We start from the raw sequence: 21676 nt of genomic DNA, 5'->3' as shown, positions 1-21676 counted from the left end.
TTTAACATATTAATCGCAATATATAAAATTAGTTTGAAAGATAAATATACCAATAATTTTAATATAATGACTATTTCAGGACGGAGGAAATAAATGATACACATATAATGTTTTTTAGTTAGTGATTTAACATTCTTTTTTAATTCTTTTATTTTATATATACAAAGTCATTTTTTGCATTTCATTAACATTTTTTTCATCTAGTTGTCTTTTATGTTTTATTATTATTATGCTCCATTTACAAATTGAAAAATACTTTTCTCTTACCGTGTCAATCAACATGGAGAGAGGGAGTATCTAAGAAAGCTAACTCTGCCTAATATTTTAATTTGAATAAAAAATTTCTTTTTATAATGATTTTTTAAGGTTTAAATGCTAGATAGAATTTATTACAAAATAATTGTAAATAAGATTTAAAAAAAAAAAACCTGAAAATAAAGTTACAAGAAGTCTTAATGGAACATGTGAGGGATAGAATGTGTTTGACAAACGACCATTAGTTGGAGCTGTTGGCCTAAGTTGTTGGCTAGTTTAGCTAGTTGGAAGTCTTGATTGAAATGTTTATGTTAGGTGTTTAAGTCAATTTTTATGAATATATTTGGTAAAAATTATTTGTTACCTGTTAACTGTTTAATGAAGAAAAATCAATTACCAAAAAACTAACGAGGCTGTTTGGAAAATGGTTGTACTTGCTGAAGTTATTCGCTAGTATGACCAGCATGAAGTATTGATTGATAAGCTAGTTGTTTAAGCCAATTGTTATGAAGTTGTTTGGTAAAAATTATTTGTTAGTTGTTAGTTGTTGACTGTTTATTAAAAAAATATACTAAAAGCCAAAAGTTAATGGAAAAAATACAACAGAGTAGCATTTTTGTTTTAGCTTAAAAGTCACTTTTCAGCTGACTTAAAAATCATATATCAAACACTTTTTTTGGTTTTTGACCAATTAAAAAGTCAAAATTTAAAAGGCAACCTAAAAAAGTCACTTGTCAAACACCTTAAAAGCTAATAAATAGCTTTTCAACTGATTCAAAAATCATTTATCAAACACTTTAATTATTTGACAAGCTAAAAAATCAAAAATCAACTAAAAGTCTAAAGGAAAAATTAATATTAATTTAATCTTTCACCTATCCGCTCTAAATAATCTCACATTTAGAATACCTTTTAATAATCCAATATTTATCATTTATTTGCTATAATATGACATTTTATTTTATAATAGTTCAACCTTTGCTCTTAGTTTACTATCAGTATATCATATTAGTATGTTAACAACAAACTAAAGGCAAAAGTTAATTTTTTAAAAAATAATATAAAGTTGAAATTATTTACAACCAAAAGGTAAACGATTAAATTATTAATATCAATTTTATTTAAAAAAAATAATCTCAAAACACGCTGAGATCAAATAATGGAGAATCTATACCTATCAATTATCAAATAAAAATAGCAATCCTAGATTCCTAGTCTATATGATGGCAATAGACAAATCAAAATTGATCCCGCCCTTGCCATCGCCATTTAACAAAAAAAATTATTTACTTGTTAGTGTTCTTATTCTCTGACTTCTACTTGCTATTATTATTATTATTATTATTATTATTATTATTATTATTAATATTATTGTTGTTGTTGTTTTCATTTTTATTTTTTATTATTTTTTTACTTTATTTTATTTTATCCATATGGATTCTATTTATATATATCTTATATTTAAGGGTCACGCTTGTATGTGATAAAATGCATACTTGCGGAGTTAGCTTCAGCTTCACTCGGTCTCATCAGTTGTAGAAACTTATCTTATTCTTTCTCGAGTTGGAGGACTCTTCGGTCGTGCTCTCCTTTATAAGTATGAGTTGTTGTCGTCCTTCCCTTCCCAGACCACGACCATAGATTTTTATGGGCGGGATACACTAGGTATGACGATGATAATGAATGAAAAAATTTTAATTGTCAATATAAGTATTGATTATGTTGATGATCAACGCTGAGGCCCAAGTTATCAAGCCCAAGATCAAGAGAATTCTAGAATAATAAAGAATGAAAATATTTTGGAATAATAATCTAGAGAATGAGAAAATATCTCAACTCTAGAATGTGCTCTAAAAATATCTAAGTATAAATATCTTAAATCTAGAATTTTCTTAGAAAATATCTTGTACCTAGATAGCTCCATTGGAGTAGTATAAATAGGTGGTCACGGCATGAGTATAGGTACCAAGCAAGAGAGCAAGTAAGGGTTCCAAGTAGTGTCCTCTTCTAAAGTATTGTAGTGATAGGTTAGAGGGTAGAAAATTATAATTAGTAGAGGTTTAAGAGTTGTAAAAATATTTGAGAGTATAATAAAATTTAGTTCAAATATAGTGCCTTTACTCAACAATCTGGTATCAGAGCCGGATCGGGGTGATTCTGTCAAGTCGACGATCGGAGACTAGTCGCAGGTTGGCAAGTATAGTTGGGCGATCACTAGTTGGAAGGGTGCCTGCTGACGTTCTGCCACAAGATCGGTTAGAAGGAGTCCGAAGTTGCGAAGACGAAGGACCGAAGACTTGTGAGAAGGCTTGCTTCACAAAGTCGCTATGGATTTAGCAGGTATGACTGGTGGTCTTGAGAAGTTATATTACAATACATATTGGAGCACCTGCATAGAGTCCTACCTTCAAGGTCAGGATCTATGGGAGGTGGTAGGCGGATGCAATACGATTCCGCCGGAACCAAAGATAGTAACTGTTGACTCCGACAAGAAAAGCACAGTAGTTGAAAATTAAGCCTTTAGAAGGTGGAATGTTAAAGCTGGTAAGGCAATGTATGTACTCAAAACAACAATTGATAAAGAGCTGGTTGAGTACATACAAAAAGCAGAAACCCCGAAGGTTGCTTGGGACAACCTAGCAGCGTTGTTCTCAAAAAAAGAATGACGCTCGACTCCAACTGTTGGAAAGTGAGCTAATGACAATATCACAAGGGGACTTGACAATAAATCAATACTTCAAGAAAGTTAAGTCTCTTTGTAGCGAGATTGCCGAACTTGACCCTGAAGAAAACATTAGCGAGCAACGCATGAGGAGGATAATCGCCCATGGCCTAAGAACCGAGTTTAGTGGGTTCATGGCAGCCATCCGAGGGTGGTCGACTCAGCCGACGTTGCTAGAGTTGGAGAACATGCTCGCTAATCAGGAGGCTTTGACGAGGCAAATCACTAGAGTCTCGCCTAGGAAGGAAGAAGAGGCTTTATTTGGAGGCCAGAAGAAAGGTCGACACAAGTCAAAGCCGAATGTCAAAGGCAAACCTGGTCAACAATGGAAGCCCAACCTGGGGAGGAAAGCTTCAGTGGGAGCTCAAACTCAGTGTCAGGAAGATGACGATCAAAAAGATCGTTGCTACAACTGTGGTAAGAAGGGACACTATGCACGAGATTGCTGGTACAAGAGAAAGAAAGGCCACGGAAATGTCGCAACCTCGAAGAGCCAGGAACAAATGGCTCAAGAAAGCAGCGACAATGAAGAAACATGGGATGCTTCACAATCGCAATAGCATCTTCACAAGTGGAGGAGAATGAAGAAGTTGCTCTCGCGGTGGTACCCAAGGAGGAGAAAATCAACTATAGGAGTGACTGGATAATTGATTCTGATTGCTCAAATAATATGACAGGGGACGTACAAAAGTTAGAAGACTTGGAGAAGTACAAAGGAAATCAAGTCATCGTAACAGCCAACAACTCCAAACTGCCCATCCGCTACGTCGGTAAGACAAAAGTCACTCCTGGACCAAATTATACTCCAGTCTAACTAGAGAATGTTTTTCATGTCCCCGGTCTAAAGAAGAACTTGCTGTCAGTATCGCAACTGACAAAGCAAGGTTGCTACGTCTTGTTTGGACCACAAAGAGTAAGGGTCTACCGAAATCTTGTAGCAACAGAAACGCCAATAATGGAGGGTCGAAAATCGCAGTCAATCTACGTAATGTCAGAAGAATCCGCTTACGTAGATAGGACTCAGAGGAATGAGACTGCCGACCTCTGGCACGCACGATTGGGGCATGTGAGCTATCACAAGCTCAAAATGATGGTCGAGAAGTCGATGGTTGCCAGTATATCCAAAGTTGAAGTACGTACTGACACGATCTGTGCTGGATGTCAATACGGTAAGGCTCACCAACTTCCTTATCAACCTTCAAAGTTTCGAGCCAAGGAGCCTTTGGAACTGATGCACTCAGATGTCTTTGGTCCCGTAAGACAAGCATCCATAAACAGGTCCAAGTACATGGTGATCTTCATCGACGAATTCTCAAGGTATGTGTGGGTTCTCTTTATGAAAGAAAAATCTGAGGCACTCTCCAAATTCAAACAATTTAGAGAGAATGCGGAGAGTGAACTCAACAAGAAAGTAAGGTGTCTCCGAACGAACAACGGTAGGGAATATGTAAATTACGAGTTTGATTCCTACCTAAAGGAGCACAAGATAAAGAGACAATTGACCTGCCCCAATACACCTCAACAAAATGGTGTAGCTGAAAGGAAGAATCGACACTTGGCAGAAGTATGCCGAAGTATGCTACATGCGAGGAATGTGCCAGGGAGATTTTGGGCTGAGTGCATGAAAACAGCGGCTCATATCATCAATCGACTACCTCAAGAGAATTTGGGATTTATCTCTCCATATGAAAAGTTTTGGAAGAGAAAACCCGTAGTAGGTCACTTCAAAGTATTCGGGTGCGTGTGCTACGTGTTCGTACCAGATCATCTCCGTACTAAATTTGACAAAAAGGCAATAAGGTGCATCTTCGTTGGATACGACTCTGCAAGAAAAGGATGGAGGTGTTGTGATCCGACAACCGGGCGCATCCACACTTCAAGAAATGTGGTCTTCGATGAAGCATCGGCATGGTGGACTCCAGAACACACACCTCAAATTGCATCGAAAGATCTAGAGTCGACGATTGAAGATGCAAGAGACCAAAGAGAAGATCAAGAAACACCAGCATCCGAAAAAGGTGACACCTCGAGTTCATTCAAGGCAAAGTGTCCTTGGCGTACTGGAGTACATGAAGAAGTTGAAGGAGAGCCTCCACTCCAGGTTAAAGAAAGTGAAGAGGTACCTCAACTCCCAAGACGATCATCAAGGAAGAGGCAACCAAATCCAAGGTATGCAAATACTGTTGTGATCGAGGATACCTCAGAGCCATCAACCTATGAAGAAGCAGCCAAATTAGAACATTGGCGCAAGGCAATGAAAGAGGAGATGGCGGCCTTAAGGCAAAATCAAACTTAGGAGTTGGTGCCAAAACCAGTTGAAGTCAATCCAATCTCGTGCAAGTGGGTATACAAGATAAAGACTCGATCGGATGGATCAATTGAGAGATATAAGGCACGCCTAGTGGCAAGAGGATTCTCACAGCAGTACGGCCTAGACTATGATGAGACGTTTAGTATAGTGGTCTAGATGACAACCATACGGGTCCTTCTAGCCTTTGCAGCAAGTAGAGAGTGGAAGGTATGGCAGCTAGATGTGAAGAATGCCTTCTTGTACGGTGAGCTCGATCGGGAGATATATATGGAGCAGCCACAAGGATTTGAGAGAAACGCTCATCCAAGGTACGTCTGCAAACTTAAGAAGGCACTATATGGTCTAAAGCAGGCACCAAGGGCATGGTACGGAAAATCGCTGAATTTCTCGTACAGAGTGGTTATACACCTGCTACCGCAAACTCAAGCCTATTTGTTAAAAATAATGGAGACAAGATAGCTACAGTCCTAGTATACGTAGATGACCTCATCATAACCGGAGACCTAGTTGAAGAAATCAGCCGAACAAGGGAGAACCTATCAGTTCGGTTTCAGATGAAGGAGCTAGGAGAATTAAAACATTTCTTGGGGCTCGAGGTCGAGAAGGTTAGAGAAGCTATGTTTCTCTGTCAACACAAGTATGCAAGAGAAATCTTAGAAGCAAACAAAATTTTAAACTGCAAACCACTCCTGACGCCTATGGAGCCAAACAACAAGTTGCGTATAGGGGAAGGAAAGGACCTCAAAGATACAAGAATGTATCGACAACTTGTTGGAAGTCTTCTGAATCTGACCCTCACTCGACCCGACATTGCATATGCGGTTGGAGTAGTGAGTCGTCATATGCAGAACCCAAAGAAGCCACACTTGGAAGCTGTCAAGAGAATCCTTCGATATGTGAAGGGTACTCTAGACTATGGCATCCTTTATCAAAAGGGTGGAGAATGTCAAGTGGTTGGCTACTGTGATGCTGACTACGCTGGAGATTATGACACAAGGCGGTCAACAATAGGTTTTGTCTTTAGCATAGGATCAGAAGCCGTGTCGTGGTGTAGCAAAAGACAACCTACGGTGTCACTCTCAACAACTGAGGCAGAGTATAGGGCGACAACTATGGCTGCGCAGGAGAGCACGTGGATGACACATCTATTGAAAGATCTTCATCAACCAGCCGGACAGGTAACACTTCATTGTGACAACAGGTCAGCAGTTTGTCTGGCAGAAAATCCAGTATTTCACGCAAGGACCAAACACATCGAAGTACATTATCACTTTATTCGAGAGAAGGTCCTGCAAGGCTAAATCCAAATGAAGCTAACACCGACGGAAGAGCAAGTTGCAGACATCTTCACAAAAGGACTCAGTACGGGCAAGTTCCAAGACATGCGAGAACAACTTGGAATGTGCAGCAAGTCAGCGTTGAGGGGGAGTGTTGATGATCAACGCTGAGGCCCAAGTTATTAAGCCCAAGTCTATTAAGCCCAAGATCAAGAGAATTCTAAAATAATAAAGAATGAAAATATTTTGGAATAATAATCTAGAGAATGAGAAAATATCTCAACTCTAGAATGTGCTCTAAAAATATCTAAGTATAAATATCTTAAATCTAGAATTTTCTTAGAAAATATCTTGTACCTAGATAGCTCCATTGGAGTAGTATAAATAGGTGGTCACGGCATGAGTGTAGGTACCAAGCAAGAGAGCAAGTAAGGGTTCCAAGTAGTGTCCTCTTCTAAAGTATTGTAGTGATAGGTTAGAGGGTAGAAAATTATAAGTAGTAGAGGTTTAAGAGTTGTAAAAATATTTGAGAGTATAATAAAATTTAGTTCAAATATAGTGCCTTTACTCAACAAATTAAAATTTTCATATGTGTTGAGACAAATATATGTAATCTTCCAACAACTACTTATATATTAAGGAATAATCTGGTGTTAACTTTGGTAAAATTATTCTATATGGCAATTGTGATATATTACTTATATACTCCTATTAAGAAATAAGTTGATAGTAATTTTGGTAAAATTTATTCTATATGACAATTCACTATGCAATTGTCAAATGAAATTTTACATTGTTTTTATAAGATTGCATGATATGATATTTTTGGAAAAAGTTTGTGCACGCTTTAACTTTGCACTACGCTTCTATGATTTTTGTTCTTTTTCACAAAGAACGTGTTTAGTTTTCTTGTGAAACTCGAGGATTCTTTTCCTTTATTAATCTCTCCATAAAACAAAGCAAAGGAAAATCTGCAGAAAGAGAAAAAGCTTCAAGAAAGAAGACAGAGAAAACCCAAATTTTGCAGTAGGGAGAAACTCTCTTAAAGGAAAACCTATTGTGACTTTTACAGTTTAACAAATCAACTTTAAAGATTTGAACTAAAGTCAAATTATCCTCAATAATGTTTATATAATGTAGCAAATTATTTCGCTATTCCTTATGTATGTCAAAACATGCGCTTTATAAACAAAATATAAAGATTTTTTTTATATAAAACCCTTAAAAGTATATATATTATTTTTTTAAAAATATATTCACTTTTTATCCTTGTTTAAATACTTCATAAAACTTCATAAAATATCAGGAGGAACATTATAATATAAGACGCATATGTTGTTGAAATTCTTAATTATACTTTCCATCATGATTTTTAGATTCCAATGCAACTCAATTGAAAGTATTAATTAATCATTAATGATACAAGATAAAACACATTTTCACATTAGAAATTCAAACATAACATAAGGACTCAGAATATACTCCATGTTGCCTTATATCGTAATCCCTCCTATTTATAGGAAATGAGACATTTACTTTTTCACACTATCCAATACACTTATTTAATGTTTAATATCTTTTATAAACATAACGAAATATTATACAAAGTGAATATTAATAATTTTTACATTGACACAAATCAAACAAGATCTCACTTGAGTATGTTTTAATTTATAGATTAAAAATAAAATAAAAATTAAGTGTAATAAGTGAATACTAAAAACCAAATATCCCATGAATCGGAGAACGTATAATTAACGCGGAGGAGATTTCATTGTCAACGAGTCCGTTGTCGTCCAGCGGTTAGGATGTCTGGCTTTCACCCAGGAGACCCGGGTTCGATTCCCGGCAACGGAATTTTTTAAAATTTAACATATTTTTCCGATTGTATCATTCTTTTCTAAGTGCTACATTATCCAACCCAACTTTCAATTTTTTCGTGTCTTATTATTGTCTGTATTTGTTATTAGATTACAAAGCATATACTATTTTAACTCGTTTCTTATTTGTGAGATTCTTAAAGAGATGTAATTTATGCAAATTAAATTTTATTTTCTTATCTAGTTATTTACGTTCTTTTGGGTCTATTTTGACTTTTCTTACCCTTCATTATATACTTTCCACCATTCTCACAAGTACATCAATAGTGAATAGTTTTTTTTTTTCATATGTCCAAGTCATCTCAATCTGAAAAGAAAATTTATGTAAATAACTAGTATGATTAACTTATTGATTAGATATGTAGCTAATTTCAATATTTTAAAAGTAAAGACTTTGACATTATTGTTATTTTAAAAAATTATCTATGCGCACAAATTTAAATGTTAGAATTGTAGTGAATAAAGGCCTTGTTTGGGATACAATTAATTAATCAATAAATTTGGATTAGTCCTAAGTTGTGTCCTTTAAGCAAGGGTAAATGTTAGAATTATGGGATTTGTTCTTGCTATTTAATTAATCTTGTAGTAAGATCATTCCTTAAAATACCATGTACAATCATGCACGATTAACAAGAATTATGAGGGCCCAAAATGGTTTTTCGAAGACCTTATCCGACGCCTAAGTCCGTGTTTATATGAAACATTTGCCTAACAAATACCTTTCCAGGTGCACAGTGGCCTTTAACTAGGAGGATGTTATTAGGATTTTGCAGCGTGAGGCTTAAGCAATTGTTTTAAACTAACAAATGTTTATCTTATTCAACAAATGTTCATCAATGTTCAAATGCATTTCTTGAAGATGTATTGAATGTGCTTAATTCTCAATGAATGTTGTGAGCAATAACTTAAATTGCTTGAAGACTAGTTACCTTATATCTGGTGTTAATGAGGGTATTTTATAGTCCATCATTGAGTGGTCATAGAATGCCCCAAATAACCTTTTAGAATGACATTTATGATCCCAAAAATACCCCCTTGTAGAGTCAGCTACAAGGGCTAACGTTACGGTCTTTTAATTAGAATCGTCTCTCGTCCCACTTCAGAAAAAGCAACCTTATAGCCTTACCACTTAAGTGACATGTATTGTAGATGTTCTCATTGGATTACTTTTCAATTAATACACCGTCCTTTTATGTTTCTTTATTTCTCCCCTTTGCTAAGTAATCTGAACATCCTGAATCAGACATCAATACTTTGACCTTGATTTAACAGAAAATGTCATTGTTCCTAAATTATCAACTAATATTTTATCCTTGTATTAGTGTCTTTGATCTTGTTACACACTGACCTAAATATTATTAGAAAACTTATTATTAGAAAATGAATTTATGGTGCTCTTAAAAATGAATTGAAAAGAACTAAACAGAAATAAATCAAAGTGATTAGTAGCATAACATCTTGAATGTATGTGGGGCTTTGTGCAAGGTTACAAATATGGTTCTTATGGTGCTATTAAACAAAATTTCAATCACCTATTTTTAATAATTAGTTTACTTTTAATTCATGAAAAATAATTATAATATAATTACATAGTTCATTAATTATACTTTTATTTTTGGAAAAATTGTTATAAATAATCCAACCTATTTTTAATTATCTGCCAATAATTCTACATTTTGAAATTTTTTTAATAATTCAACCTTTTGCTTTCAGTTTGTTGCCAATGGATTCTTCAAAGAAATGACCTGCTATATCAGGTTACCTTTTATCTTCTTCTTTCTTTATAATAATCCAATTTAGTTTCCAATACATGCCAATAATCCCACCTTTAAAATTTTGTTCAATAATCCAACCTTTACTTTTAGTTTGTTGCCAATGGATCCTTCAAAAAGCTAAATGAAATTACTATTATTTCCCAATCTTATGAAGTTGATCATTGCATAAATAATAATTGTCTTTACATACATATCCCATCAACTAGGGGTGTTCAAAAATCCGATCTGCTGACCCACATCCTAAACCAGGTGTTCAAAAAGAATATAATTCGGGTCGGGTACCCGACCCGGCTTAACCGAGTTGGGTCATGGGCCACATTACATTGAGTCGGGTACCTGCCAACCCGTTATATATTATCTTTAACAAGTGAAATTTACACGTTAAAATTTTATAATCAATATAATTATAAAAAATTAATAATAATCGTAAGTTTTTCACTTTCTTTCAAACTGCTGTAACATTTTTCGTTAAATTCTTGTTAATTTTTGTTTAGTTTACCATTTTGACGTTTCTATCCTTATTAAGTGTTGGTTGTTGTCATTATAATTGGCCCTAAATATTTGAGAGTTTTGATGAATTAAACGGTGAACCTCAAAACGGTGAATTAAACATTTGAGAGTATAAAAATGGTTTATGGCAAATTATAAAGACAACAACCAACACTTAATAAGGGTAGTTTCGTCAAAATAGTGAATTAAACGGAAATTGACAAGAATTTAACGGAAAATTTTACGTGTTGGACCTCTTGAGTTTTGATGATGACTACACTTTATTTAAACAAATATGTTTTTAGAGATTATGTGCAGGTCGATATCCGGTCGTAATTATGATCGTTGATAGTACCTATGGCTTTGTTCATGGAAATGTACGTGTCAAAAGGATTCAAGAGATGTTAGAAAAGTATATCGCTTGGGATGTAAAATGGAGACAGCAGGTCTACTGTTCCCAAGTTGGATGTTCTAGCAAAATTGGAAATTGGAGACAGCGCACTGTTCCTGAACCGGAGTCAGCTTACGTCTATTGAAAATTCTGGTTATTATTTTAATTATTATTTTTAGTTGATGTGTTAATTAAAGTTAATTTGTTGCATTAATAATTATTATATTTAATTGGCAAAAAGTTTTCTAAAAATTACTTTACGTACGAGTCTCTAAATAAAGATCCTTTATTTTAGGATCTATATTTAGTAAATATTGGATTTGCTAAATATAGGAATAGCTGTTGTTGAAAAAGTCTTTGCTATTATTTTTAACCGATCTTTATCTTAGAAAATAGGTTATCATTCCTATAATTAGTTAGCATGTAACCATTCCTATTAAGTATAACCGTTTCTATAAATAGCATAAAGTTTCAGCCGTTATTATGGGAACAGGAACTGTTGCTGAAGAAACTGCTGCTTAAGGGAACAAAACCTATTATTAGGGAACAGCGGTTATTGCTAAATAATCGTGGGCTTGAATTGGTCAAGTTTAAATGCCTACTTTAAGATTAACCGTAGGAAGACTTGGTTATTAAAATCCACATTATTCCCATGATCATTTTGGATAAGGAATAATGGATTGGAATATTCCTTTTTATTAGGGATTTTAGCTCTATAAATAGTGGACTCGGTTATTCTTCAAAACTTGCCTTAGTATGAGCCATTAAATCATACGTAATTTTGGGAGAATTTTTACAAGAAAATTTTGTTTTAAAAATGCCAATTAATTTATAATATTTTCTTGTGCAACTTATTGATTTTATTTTTAGAGAATTTTTATCCTTTTGTAAGGGTTTTTGAGAGAATCTTTGTAACTAGACTTGGGTGAGTCTAGGGGGAATTAGAATGCTTCTAGTGAAGCTAGAGAAGAGAATAGCTTTGAGTAAAGCTAAGGACATAGCTTTTAGTGAAGCTAGTGTGGAGTTTAGCTTTTAGTGAAGCTAAGTTTGTTGCTTTGAGTGAAGCAATTTGAGAGAGAAGTTGGCCTAGTTGATGCGCTTCGAGTGAAGTAAGATGTTTAATGTAATTGTAACGAGTCGCCTTAAACATAGTGGAGAATTTAAAAATCCCGAGGGGTCGTGGTTTTTCCTTCTATTTAGGCCTAGAAGGTTTCCACGTAAAAATCGTTTGTCTCTTTTAATTATTTCGCTCTAAGTTTAAGCTTTATATATTTTATTCAATTCCGCAAAAAGAGGGCAAAAACGCTTAAACTAGTAACAACAACAATTCACCCCTCTCTTGTTGCTGTTCCCGTTTCTAATTGAGTCTACAATTGGTATCAGAGCCCTGTTCCCAGTAGATCAGGAAACCCTGAGGGCAGAATCCTGGTGTTCCCGAAAATGTCAATTATGAACGAGCGAATGGAAGAAGGATATTCTACTCAAAGACCACCCATGTTTGATGGAAAATTCTACACTTAATGGAAAAATAGGATGGAGATCTTCATCAAAGCGGAAAATTATCAAGTTTGGAGAGTCATCAAAATTGGAGACTATGAGGTAACCACTATTAACTCCAATCATGAAATTGTTCCCAAACCCATTACCGAATTTGAAAAAGAAGATTTTTAGAAGATGGAAATTAATGTCTTTGCCATAAAGCAGGTATGTTCTTCTAACTCATTTTCTGTCCATTCATCCAAATTGAGTAAAAATAAATTAATACAGTTGCTAAAGGAGACACAAATTAAACTTGAAAATTTTAATGATAAGTGTCTCCTATTGGAAAAGGAGCTCAAAGTAAGTAAAGACCATGTCTCCTATATAAACACCTTTAGATCCGACGTCCAAAACAAATTTTTCAGTTTGTTGGACCAAAATATAATTCTAAAGGAAAATATGGAGAGAATTAAAAAGAAAAAGGTTATTCTTAATATTAAGTTAATGCAATACAAATTGTTAGGCTTGAATATGGAATTAAACGATGCATCTATTAAGAACCTGTGTACAGATTTTCAAAATCTGGACAGTAGCTTCGAATTCAAACGCTCCAACAGTGATAAAATAGAGCTTGAATTAAATTCAAGAGAAAAAGGGAAGATCAAAAGTGTTCCCAAATGGATTCAAGAAGCTAAAAGCAAAAATTCAAAACGCCTAGATCACTTTAAGAATAGCAAGAAGAAAAAGGTATACATTGATCTCCTTAGAGACATAATCTGTTCCTTCTGTGGAGAAACTGGCCATCTGAAGGACCAGTGCACCAAAAGGGAATAGTACACTGTCTCCAACAGAAATTATGTCTATAACATTCTGATTAAGAAAAAAGATTCTTGTAAAATCGACAAGGAACCCAAGACAGCCTGGGTTCCTGTAAATAACAATTAATTTCTTTCAAGTCCAAGTGAGGGGGAACAGCTCATGGTATCTCGACAGTGGGTGTTCCAAGCACATGACGGGTGACAAATCTAAATTTCTCTTACTTGAAGCCTATGATGGGGGAACAGTTACCTTCGGTGACAATATGAAAGGTGAGATAATCGCCAAAGAAAAAGTTGGAAGGTCATGTTCCCATGTTATCGATAATGTGTTTTTAGTCGAGAATTTGAAACATAACTTACTTAGCATTTCTCAATTTTGCGATAAAGGTAACTCTGTGAACTTTACTTCTGAAAAGTGCATTATTTCTAGAAATGACACAGGAGACATCGTTCTTGAGGGAATCAGAAAAGGGAACACTTATGTAGTGAATACTTATGTAGTGAACCTGGACACTGTTCCCAAAACCAGTCTAACGTGTCTAAGCGTTATAGAAGACGACCTACTTCTTTGGCATAAGCGTCTAGGTCATGCTAGTTATACATTGATTAATACATTAAGATCAAAAGACCTAGTTAGAGGATTACCAGCTATAAAATTCCTTAAGGATGAAATTTGTGATCCTTGTGCCAAAGGAAAACAAGTGAGGTCATCTTTTAAACCAAAGAATATTGTGACCACCTCTAAACCACTTGAATTATTACATATGGATCTATGTGGACCTATGAGAACACAAAGCCGTAGTGGCAAAAGATATGTGTTTGTTATTGTTGATGATTACAGTAGATTTACTTGGATTTTATTTTTAGTTAGTAAAGATGAAGCTTTTAATGAGTTTGTTTCTTTCGCTAACAAAATATAAAAATCTACCAATAATCAAATTATTCACATAAGGTCAGATCATGGAAGAGAATTCGAAAATTCAAGTTTCATGAATTATTTCAATGAACATGGATTAAGTCATAATTTTTCGGCACCACGAACACCACAACAAAATGGTATAGTAGAAAGGAAAAATAGGACTTTAGAGGAAATGGCTAGAACCATGTTAATTGCTAGTGGTCTACATAGAAATTTTTGGGCCGAAGCTGTTAATACTGCATGTTATATTTTGAATCGTGTATTAATACGACCAATCACTTCAAAGACACCCTATAAATTGCTTAAAGGTGTTAAACCAAATATTTCCTATTTTCGTGTGTTTGGATGCAAATGTTTTGTTCATGTGAATGGAAAACGAAATATAGAAAAGTTTGATGAAAGAAGTGATGAAGCAGTATTTCTTGGCTACTCATCACATAGTAAGGCTTACAGAGTTTATAACAAAAGAACAATGAGCGTGGAAGAATCCGTTCACATAATTTTCGATGAAACTAACTTTTTGTCAAGTGAACAAGATACAAATAATTTTAAGATAGGTCTTGCAAATCTTGAGAATGATGAAGAAGAAATGAAAATGCAAGATCAAGGAACAACAGGTGAACAGCTGATCCCAGAAGAGGCAGAAAGGAACGATCTTGATCAGGAACTGCCAGTACTTCAGAACCAACAGACTGTTCCCAATCCAGCTGTTCCCACAGAAGAGCAAGCTAATCCAGTAGCTGAACATAATGACAATCAAGCTGATGAACCAGAACATACTACTGTTCCCACAAGAGAATTTGTGCCCAAACCTTGGAAATATCAAAGTTATCATCCTCTTGATTTGATTATAAGTGATTTGAATAAAGGAACACAAACTAGATCTCAAATGAGAAACTTTTGTGCACACTTTGCGTTCGTATAATCAGTCGAGCCCAAAAATCATGAAGAAGCTCTAAAGGATTCCGAATGGGTTGTAGCCATGCAAGATGAATTGAACGAATTTGAAAGAAACAAAGTATGACACTTGGAACCCAAACCAAAACACAAAAAGGTAATCGGCTTGAAATGGGTATTTCGGAATAAACTAGATGAGCATGGAATAATTGTTAGAAACAAAGCAAGGCTCGTGGTCAAAGGATACAATCAACAAGAAGGTATTGATTATACCGAGACATTTGCTCCGGTAGCAAGGTTAGAGGCTATAAGAATCTTAATTTCTTTTGTTGCATTCATGAACTTTAAATTATATCAAATGGATGTGAAATGTGCTTTCTTAAATGGTTTTCTTGATGAAGAAGTTTTTGTTGAACAACCCCCAGGCTTTGAAAATATCTCTTGTCTTGATCATGTCTACAAGCTTGATAAAGCTCTTTATGGCTTAAAACGAGCTCCTAGGCAATGGTATGAAAGGCTATCAAAGTTTTTAATTCAAAATGACTTTGTTAGAGGCAAAATTGACAAAACCTTATTCTTTAAGTATAGAGGTTCGGATATTTTAGTTGTTCAAATATATGTTGATGATATTATCTTTGGAGCCACCAATGAACTGTTATGTAAATAATTTGCTAACCTAATGAGCACCGAATTTGAAATGAGCATGATGGGAGAATTAAACTTCTTCCTTGGGTTGCAAATTAAACAAACTATAAATGGTATCTTTATTCATCAACAAAAATATATAAAAGAACTTCTCAAGAAATATGGTTTGAATAATGCTAAAACCAACAATACACCTATGGCTACAAATGTTAGGTTAGATGAAGACCCAAATGGAACAAATATTGATCAAACTATGTATAGAGGCATGATTGGCTCTTTATTATATCTAACTGCTAGTAGACCCGATATTGCTTTTAGTGGTGGCTTATGTGCTAGATTTCAATCCAATCCTAAAGAATCACATCTCACTGCAGTTAAACGAAGTTTAAGATATTTGAAGGGAACAGATGACTTGTCCTTATTTTACCCTAAAAGTGATGTCTATGATTTGAAAGGTTTTAGTGATGCAGATTATGCAGGAGATCTGGTAAATAGAAAAAGTACGTCAGGTATGGTACAATTTCTTGGCTCATGTTTAGTTTCATGGAGTTCCAAGAAACAAAACACTGTTGCATTATCCACTGCCGAAGCTGAATACGTAGCAGCAGCAGCTTGTTGTTCCCAAATGCTTTGGATAAAACAGCAGCTAAGAGATTTTGGTATTAAGTTTGAATGTGTTCTTATTATTGTGATAATACCAGTGCCATATGCATATCTAAAGATCCAGTGCATCATTCACGAGTAAAACACATCCACATTAGGCATCATTTTCTTAAAGATAATGTTGAAAATAAAAATATTGTTTTAAAGCATGTAAACACCAACGAGCAAATAGCAGATATCATGACTAAACCGCTTCCAAGGGAACAACATGAAAAAATGAGATTGGAACTTGGCATGATCAAGCTGCATTGAAGTGAGTGACATATGTGATCCTTAAAGACAAAATGAAAATTGAAAAGGTCGATCAACCACAAAATCTTGATTAAAAAATCGATTATTGAAAGGATCAGGTACGCACTATTTAAAAGTATATACCGTGAATGCTCATATGATTGCTTGTTTAATTTGATCAGACTGTAGTAGCATAAAATTTTCATTTATTTTATTTTCATAAAATATATTTACATACGTTTACCCAGCAATTTCCATTAAAATAGCGGGAGTTAAATCATCATAGTTCTTCACTAAATCCGTCTGTTTCCATTTCACATTTTGTGTTCATATGCGCGAATTAAATAAGGAACATGAATCACCTAAACACACGTCCCCTCACATTCATTTTATACACTCTCACACGCCAACCCCTAAACCCTTCATCCTCAAACGTAATCAACTCTGAATTCCAAAATCATCTTCATCCTCTCACATTTCATGCAAAATCTCGCTCCATCAACTCATCAAATCACCATGAAAACCAAGAGCCGTACACCCAAAATGAAACAACCTAAGCCTTTAAGAATTATCCACCCAACACCTTTATTAACTGCTCAAGAGTCATCTTCAAAAGAACAGCAGGACACTCCTGGTGGCTCTAAAAGGCAAGCAAGGAACAAGAGAAAAAGACCGACCACTTCAAATAGATCATCTTCAAAGAAGGCAAAAGTCGATGTTAACTTGAACGCTGAAGAAGTGTCAAAAGAAATGATGGTTGGGTTTGGTTTAGACAAAAAATGGTATGATTCAACCTTTTTTCCTCAGTTACACACTATATTACAGACTCAGTCTTGGGAATCTTTGATCGCAGAATATTGCTGCAATCCATTATACCCAAAACTGATGCGTGAGTTTGTCTTGAATTTTTTGCTTAATCATGGTGTCTGTTTGAGTTCTGTAAAAGAAGTTAAAATAGAGTTTAACAGTCAGAAATTGGGAGAATGGCTAGGTGTGCCCGCAAATGGATTTGATGTTTATTATGTTGGATCAAAGATAACTTTCTTTGAAATAGATGAAAATGATGTCTGGAAATTTTTAGGGATCACTGAAAAACGAGGGAAGGTCAGCCATAATGCACTGTCCCCTTTACACAAATTGCTGCATAACATTGCACGTAGATTTGTTTTGCCGCGAAATTCCAAACGCAGTGAAGTAAGTCTACGAGATACAACCCTAATTTACTGCATGGCTAACAATATTAAAATCAATTTTCCCTCTTTGATGATCTCTCACTTAAGTGAATGTATTTCTAAAGGTTGTGTGATTGGATATGGAGGTTTTTTGACTTGGATTTTTAGGAAGATAGGTGTTCCACTTGAAGGACAAAACTTTCCCATGGGTCCGAACAATATGATAGGTGCCAAGTGCTTAAATAACTTATAGCTTAAATTAAATGAGAATGGGACCCTTGAGAACGTTGTTGAAACAATCAATGTTAATTCTGATAATGAGAAGGAAACCGAAAAGGGAGAGGTTGAAATGGAGGAACAAGAGAAGGAAGGATCTGGAGATAAGGAACACGAGATTGTTCTTTCTGATAAGGAGAAGGAGGACATTGGTGTATGCAAGGAGGAGGTATCTGTGCCTACTATGAAGCAGTCTTGCTCAACCTCAAGGAAGAGCAGAAGGCTTGCTGCCAAAGGGAAAAGACCTGTAGTTGATCTTGGTGATGACTCTGGGGCTGAACCAAATCATTTCCCCTCACCAAAGCCAACCACTCCATCATCCCATAATTTCCCATCACCACCACCATCACCAATACCAACTTCACCACCACCTGTTCACACATTTCCACACCAAGGTTTTGACCAGACAACAGTTCCTACAGCTCCTTTATACTCCATTATTCTCAAACTTGATGAATTGCAGGATCGCTTCTTTAAATTTCAAGATGAAGTTCGTGTTTCCTTAGCCTCACTAACTGACCAGATGACTCAAATGGAGGATCGTCTGGGTGCAAAATTGGACATTGTGGAGGTGAAAACAGAATATATAGATGATGAAGCTCCTGCATCCTAATTCTTCCTGATAGTTGTTTTTAATATCTTCTTATTTGTTGCAACCATCACTATCATCAAACAATCTTTTCTTGTTTTTGAATTGTACCAGCTGGGGTACTGTTTGTCTAATTAATACTATGAACTACGTTTTCTTTTATGCTACTAACTACCTGTGAAGATTAATCATAGCTGATCTTGTTTGCATTCATTGTTACTGCTTTTTACTTTGTGCATCCTTATTCTCTCTTTGACTATGACTATATGCTTAGTGCTGTGGTTTGATTGCTCCAATTCTTTTTGAATGATGTCAAAAGGGGGAATATTTGACACAAACTTAAATAATGCTTGAGTATGCTTAGCCTTGATTAAATCTATTATGTTGGACATTAGGATTAAGGTTTATGATTCATGATCTGATGATTGTTTATTGCTTGCTTATTGCTTGACTGCTTGTTTGCTGTGATTGTCAAAGTATAGTTAATCTATTGTCAGTATATAGTTAACACCTTTTGTTAATGCTTGATGCTCTGATTCTAATGATCAAGATTGATGCTCTGATGCTTATGATCAAGATGCTTATGATCAAGATGAACTATGATGAACTGTTTTGCTTATTCACTTTCTGAACTCTGATTGTATGCTCCAAATTATACTGGAACCACTGCTTATGTTCTATGCTGAAAATCTATGAGTTTTTGTCGTGTTTATGTTTAGAGTAATTTGATTTATGATATGATTGGTAAATTATATTTACTAAGTTAAGAAGAGTTGTTTTAATCTCTAACATGCTCTTCAACATTGGTTTTACTCTATTTTTTTTATGTTTGTTTAAAAGTTTGTCATCATCAAAAAGGGGAAATTTGTTGGACCTCTTGAGTTTTGATGATGACTACACTTTATTTAAACAAATATGTTTTTAGAGATTATGTGCAGGTCGATATCCGGTCGTAATTATGATCGTTGATAGTACCTATGGCTTTGTTCATGGAAATGTACGTGTCAAAAGGATTCAAGAGATGTTAGAAAAGTATATCGCTTGGGATGTAAAATGGAGACAGCAGGTCTACTGTTCCCAAGTTGGATGTTCTAGCAAAATTGGAAATTGGAGACAGCGCACTGTTCCTGAACTGGAGTCAGCTTACGTCTATTGAAAATTCTGGTTATTATTTTAATTATTATTTTTAGTTGATGTGTTAATTAAAGTTAATTTGTTGCATTAATAATTATTATATTTAATTGGCAAAAAGTTTTCTAAAAATTACTTTACGTACGAGTCTCTAAATAAAGATCCTTTATTTTAGGATCTATATTTAGTAAATATTGGATTTGCTAAATATAGGAATAGCTGTTGTTGAAAAAGTCTTTGCTATTATTTTTAACCGATCTTTATCTTAGAAAATAGGTTATCATTCCTATAATTAGTTAGCATGTAACCATTCCTATTAAGTATAACCGTTTCTATAAATAGCATAAAGTTTCAGCCGTTATTATGGGAACAGGAACTGTTGCTGAAGAAACTGCTGCTTAAGGGAACAAAACCTATTATTAGGGAACAGCGGTTATTGCTAAATAATCGTGGGCTTGAATTGGTCAAGTTTAAATGCCTACTTTAAGATTAACCGTAGGAAGACTTGGTTATTAAAATCCACATTATTCCCATGATCATTTTGGATAAGGAATAATGGATTGGAATATTCCTTTTTATTAGGGATTTTAGCTCTATAAATAGTGGACTCGGTTATTCTTCAAAACTTGCCTTAGTATGAGCCATTAAATCATACGTAATTTTGGGAGAATTTTTACAAGAAAATTTTGTTTTAAAAATGCCAATTAATTTATAATATTTTCTTGTGCAACTTATTGATTTTATTTTTAGAGAATTTTTATCCTTTTGTAAGGGTTTTTGAGAGAATCTTTGTAACTAGACTTGGGTGAGTCTAGGGGGAATTAGAATGCTTCTAGTGAAGCTAGAGAAGAGAATAGCTTTGAGTAAAGCTAAGGACATAGCTTTTAGTGAAGCTAGTGTGGAGTTTAGCTTTTAGTGAAGCTAAGTTTGTTGCTTTGAGTGAAGCAATTTGAGAGAGAAGTTGGCCTAGTTGATGCGCTTCGAGTGAAGTAAGATGTTTAATGTAATTGTAACGAGTCGCCTTAAACATAGTGGAGAATTTAAAAATCCCGAGGGGTCGTGGTTTTTCCTTCTATTTAGGCCTAGAAGGTTTCCACGTAAAAATCGTTTGTCTCTTTTAATTATTTCGCTCTAAGTTTAAGCTTTATATATTTTATTCAATTCCGCAAAAAGAGGGCAAAAACGCTTAAACTAGTAACAACAACAATTCACCCCTCTCTTGTTGCTGTTCCCGTTTCTAATTGAGTCTACAATTGGTATCAGAGCCCTGTTCCCAGTAGATCAGGAAACCCTGAGGGCAGAATCCTGGTGTTCCCGAAAATGTCAATTATGAACGAGCGAATGGAAGAAGGATATTCTACTCAAAGACCACCCATGTTTGATGGAAAATTCTACACTTAATGGAAAAATAGGATGGAGATCTTCATCAAAGCGGAAAATTATCAAGTTTGGAGAGTCATCAAAATTGGAGACTATGAGGTAACCACTATTAACTCCAATCATGAAATTGTTCCCAAACCCATTACCGAATTTGAAAAAGAAGATTTTTAGAAGATGGAAATTAATGTCTTTGCCATAAAGCAGGTATGTTCTTCTAACTCATTTTCTGTCCATTCATCCAAATTGAGTAAAAATAAATTAATACAGTTGCTAAAGGAGACACAAATTAAACTTGAAAATTTTAATGATAAGTGTCTCCTATTGGAAAAGGAGCTCAAAGTAAGTAAAGACCATGTCTCCTATATAAACACCTTTA

At 34.7% G+C, this 21676-nt stretch overlaps 1 protein-coding gene and 1 non-coding gene across 2 annotated transcripts; both read left to right on the top strand.

Moving 5' to 3' along the window:
• Positions 1 to 5444: 5444 nt before the first annotated feature.
• On the top strand, positions 5445 to 7268 carry LOC130818605 (uncharacterized mitochondrial protein AtMg00810-like). Its single transcript, XM_057684768.1, has 2 exons — positions 5445 to 5532; positions 5640 to 7268. The coding sequence occupies exons 1-2, from the start codon at positions 5445 to 5447 to the stop codon at positions 6587 to 6589; spliced, it is 1038 nt and encodes a 345-aa protein (XP_057540751.1). The 3' UTR covers positions 6590 to 7268.
• Positions 7269 to 8350: 1082 nt separating this feature from the next.
• TRNAE-UUC (transfer RNA glutamic acid (anticodon UUC)) lies at positions 8351 to 8422 on the top strand. The gene has a single exon. It is a non-coding gene; the product is annotated as a tRNA-Glu (tRNA).
• Positions 8423 to 21676: the final 13254 nt, after the last annotated feature.

This window comes from Amaranthus tricolor, chromosome 7, assembly GCF_026212465.1.
Source record: "Amaranthus tricolor cultivar Red isolate AtriRed21 chromosome 7, ASM2621246v1, whole genome shotgun sequence".
Classification (NCBI taxonomy): Eukaryota; Viridiplantae; Streptophyta; class Magnoliopsida; order Caryophyllales; family Amaranthaceae; genus Amaranthus; species Amaranthus tricolor.
This window is presented reverse-complemented; position numbering and strand designations above follow the sequence as displayed.

Excerpts from the sequence above, each read along its gene's own strand:
- LOC130818605 (XM_057684768.1), top strand. The coding sequence starts at position 5,445 with ATGACAACCATACGGGTCCTTCTAGCCTTTGCAGCAAGTAGAGAGTGG. Across the intron at positions 5,533-5,639 it reads GAAGAATGCCTTCTTGTACG|GCACCAAGGGCATGGTACGG; the intron begins GTGAGCTCGATC and ends GGTCTAAAGCAG.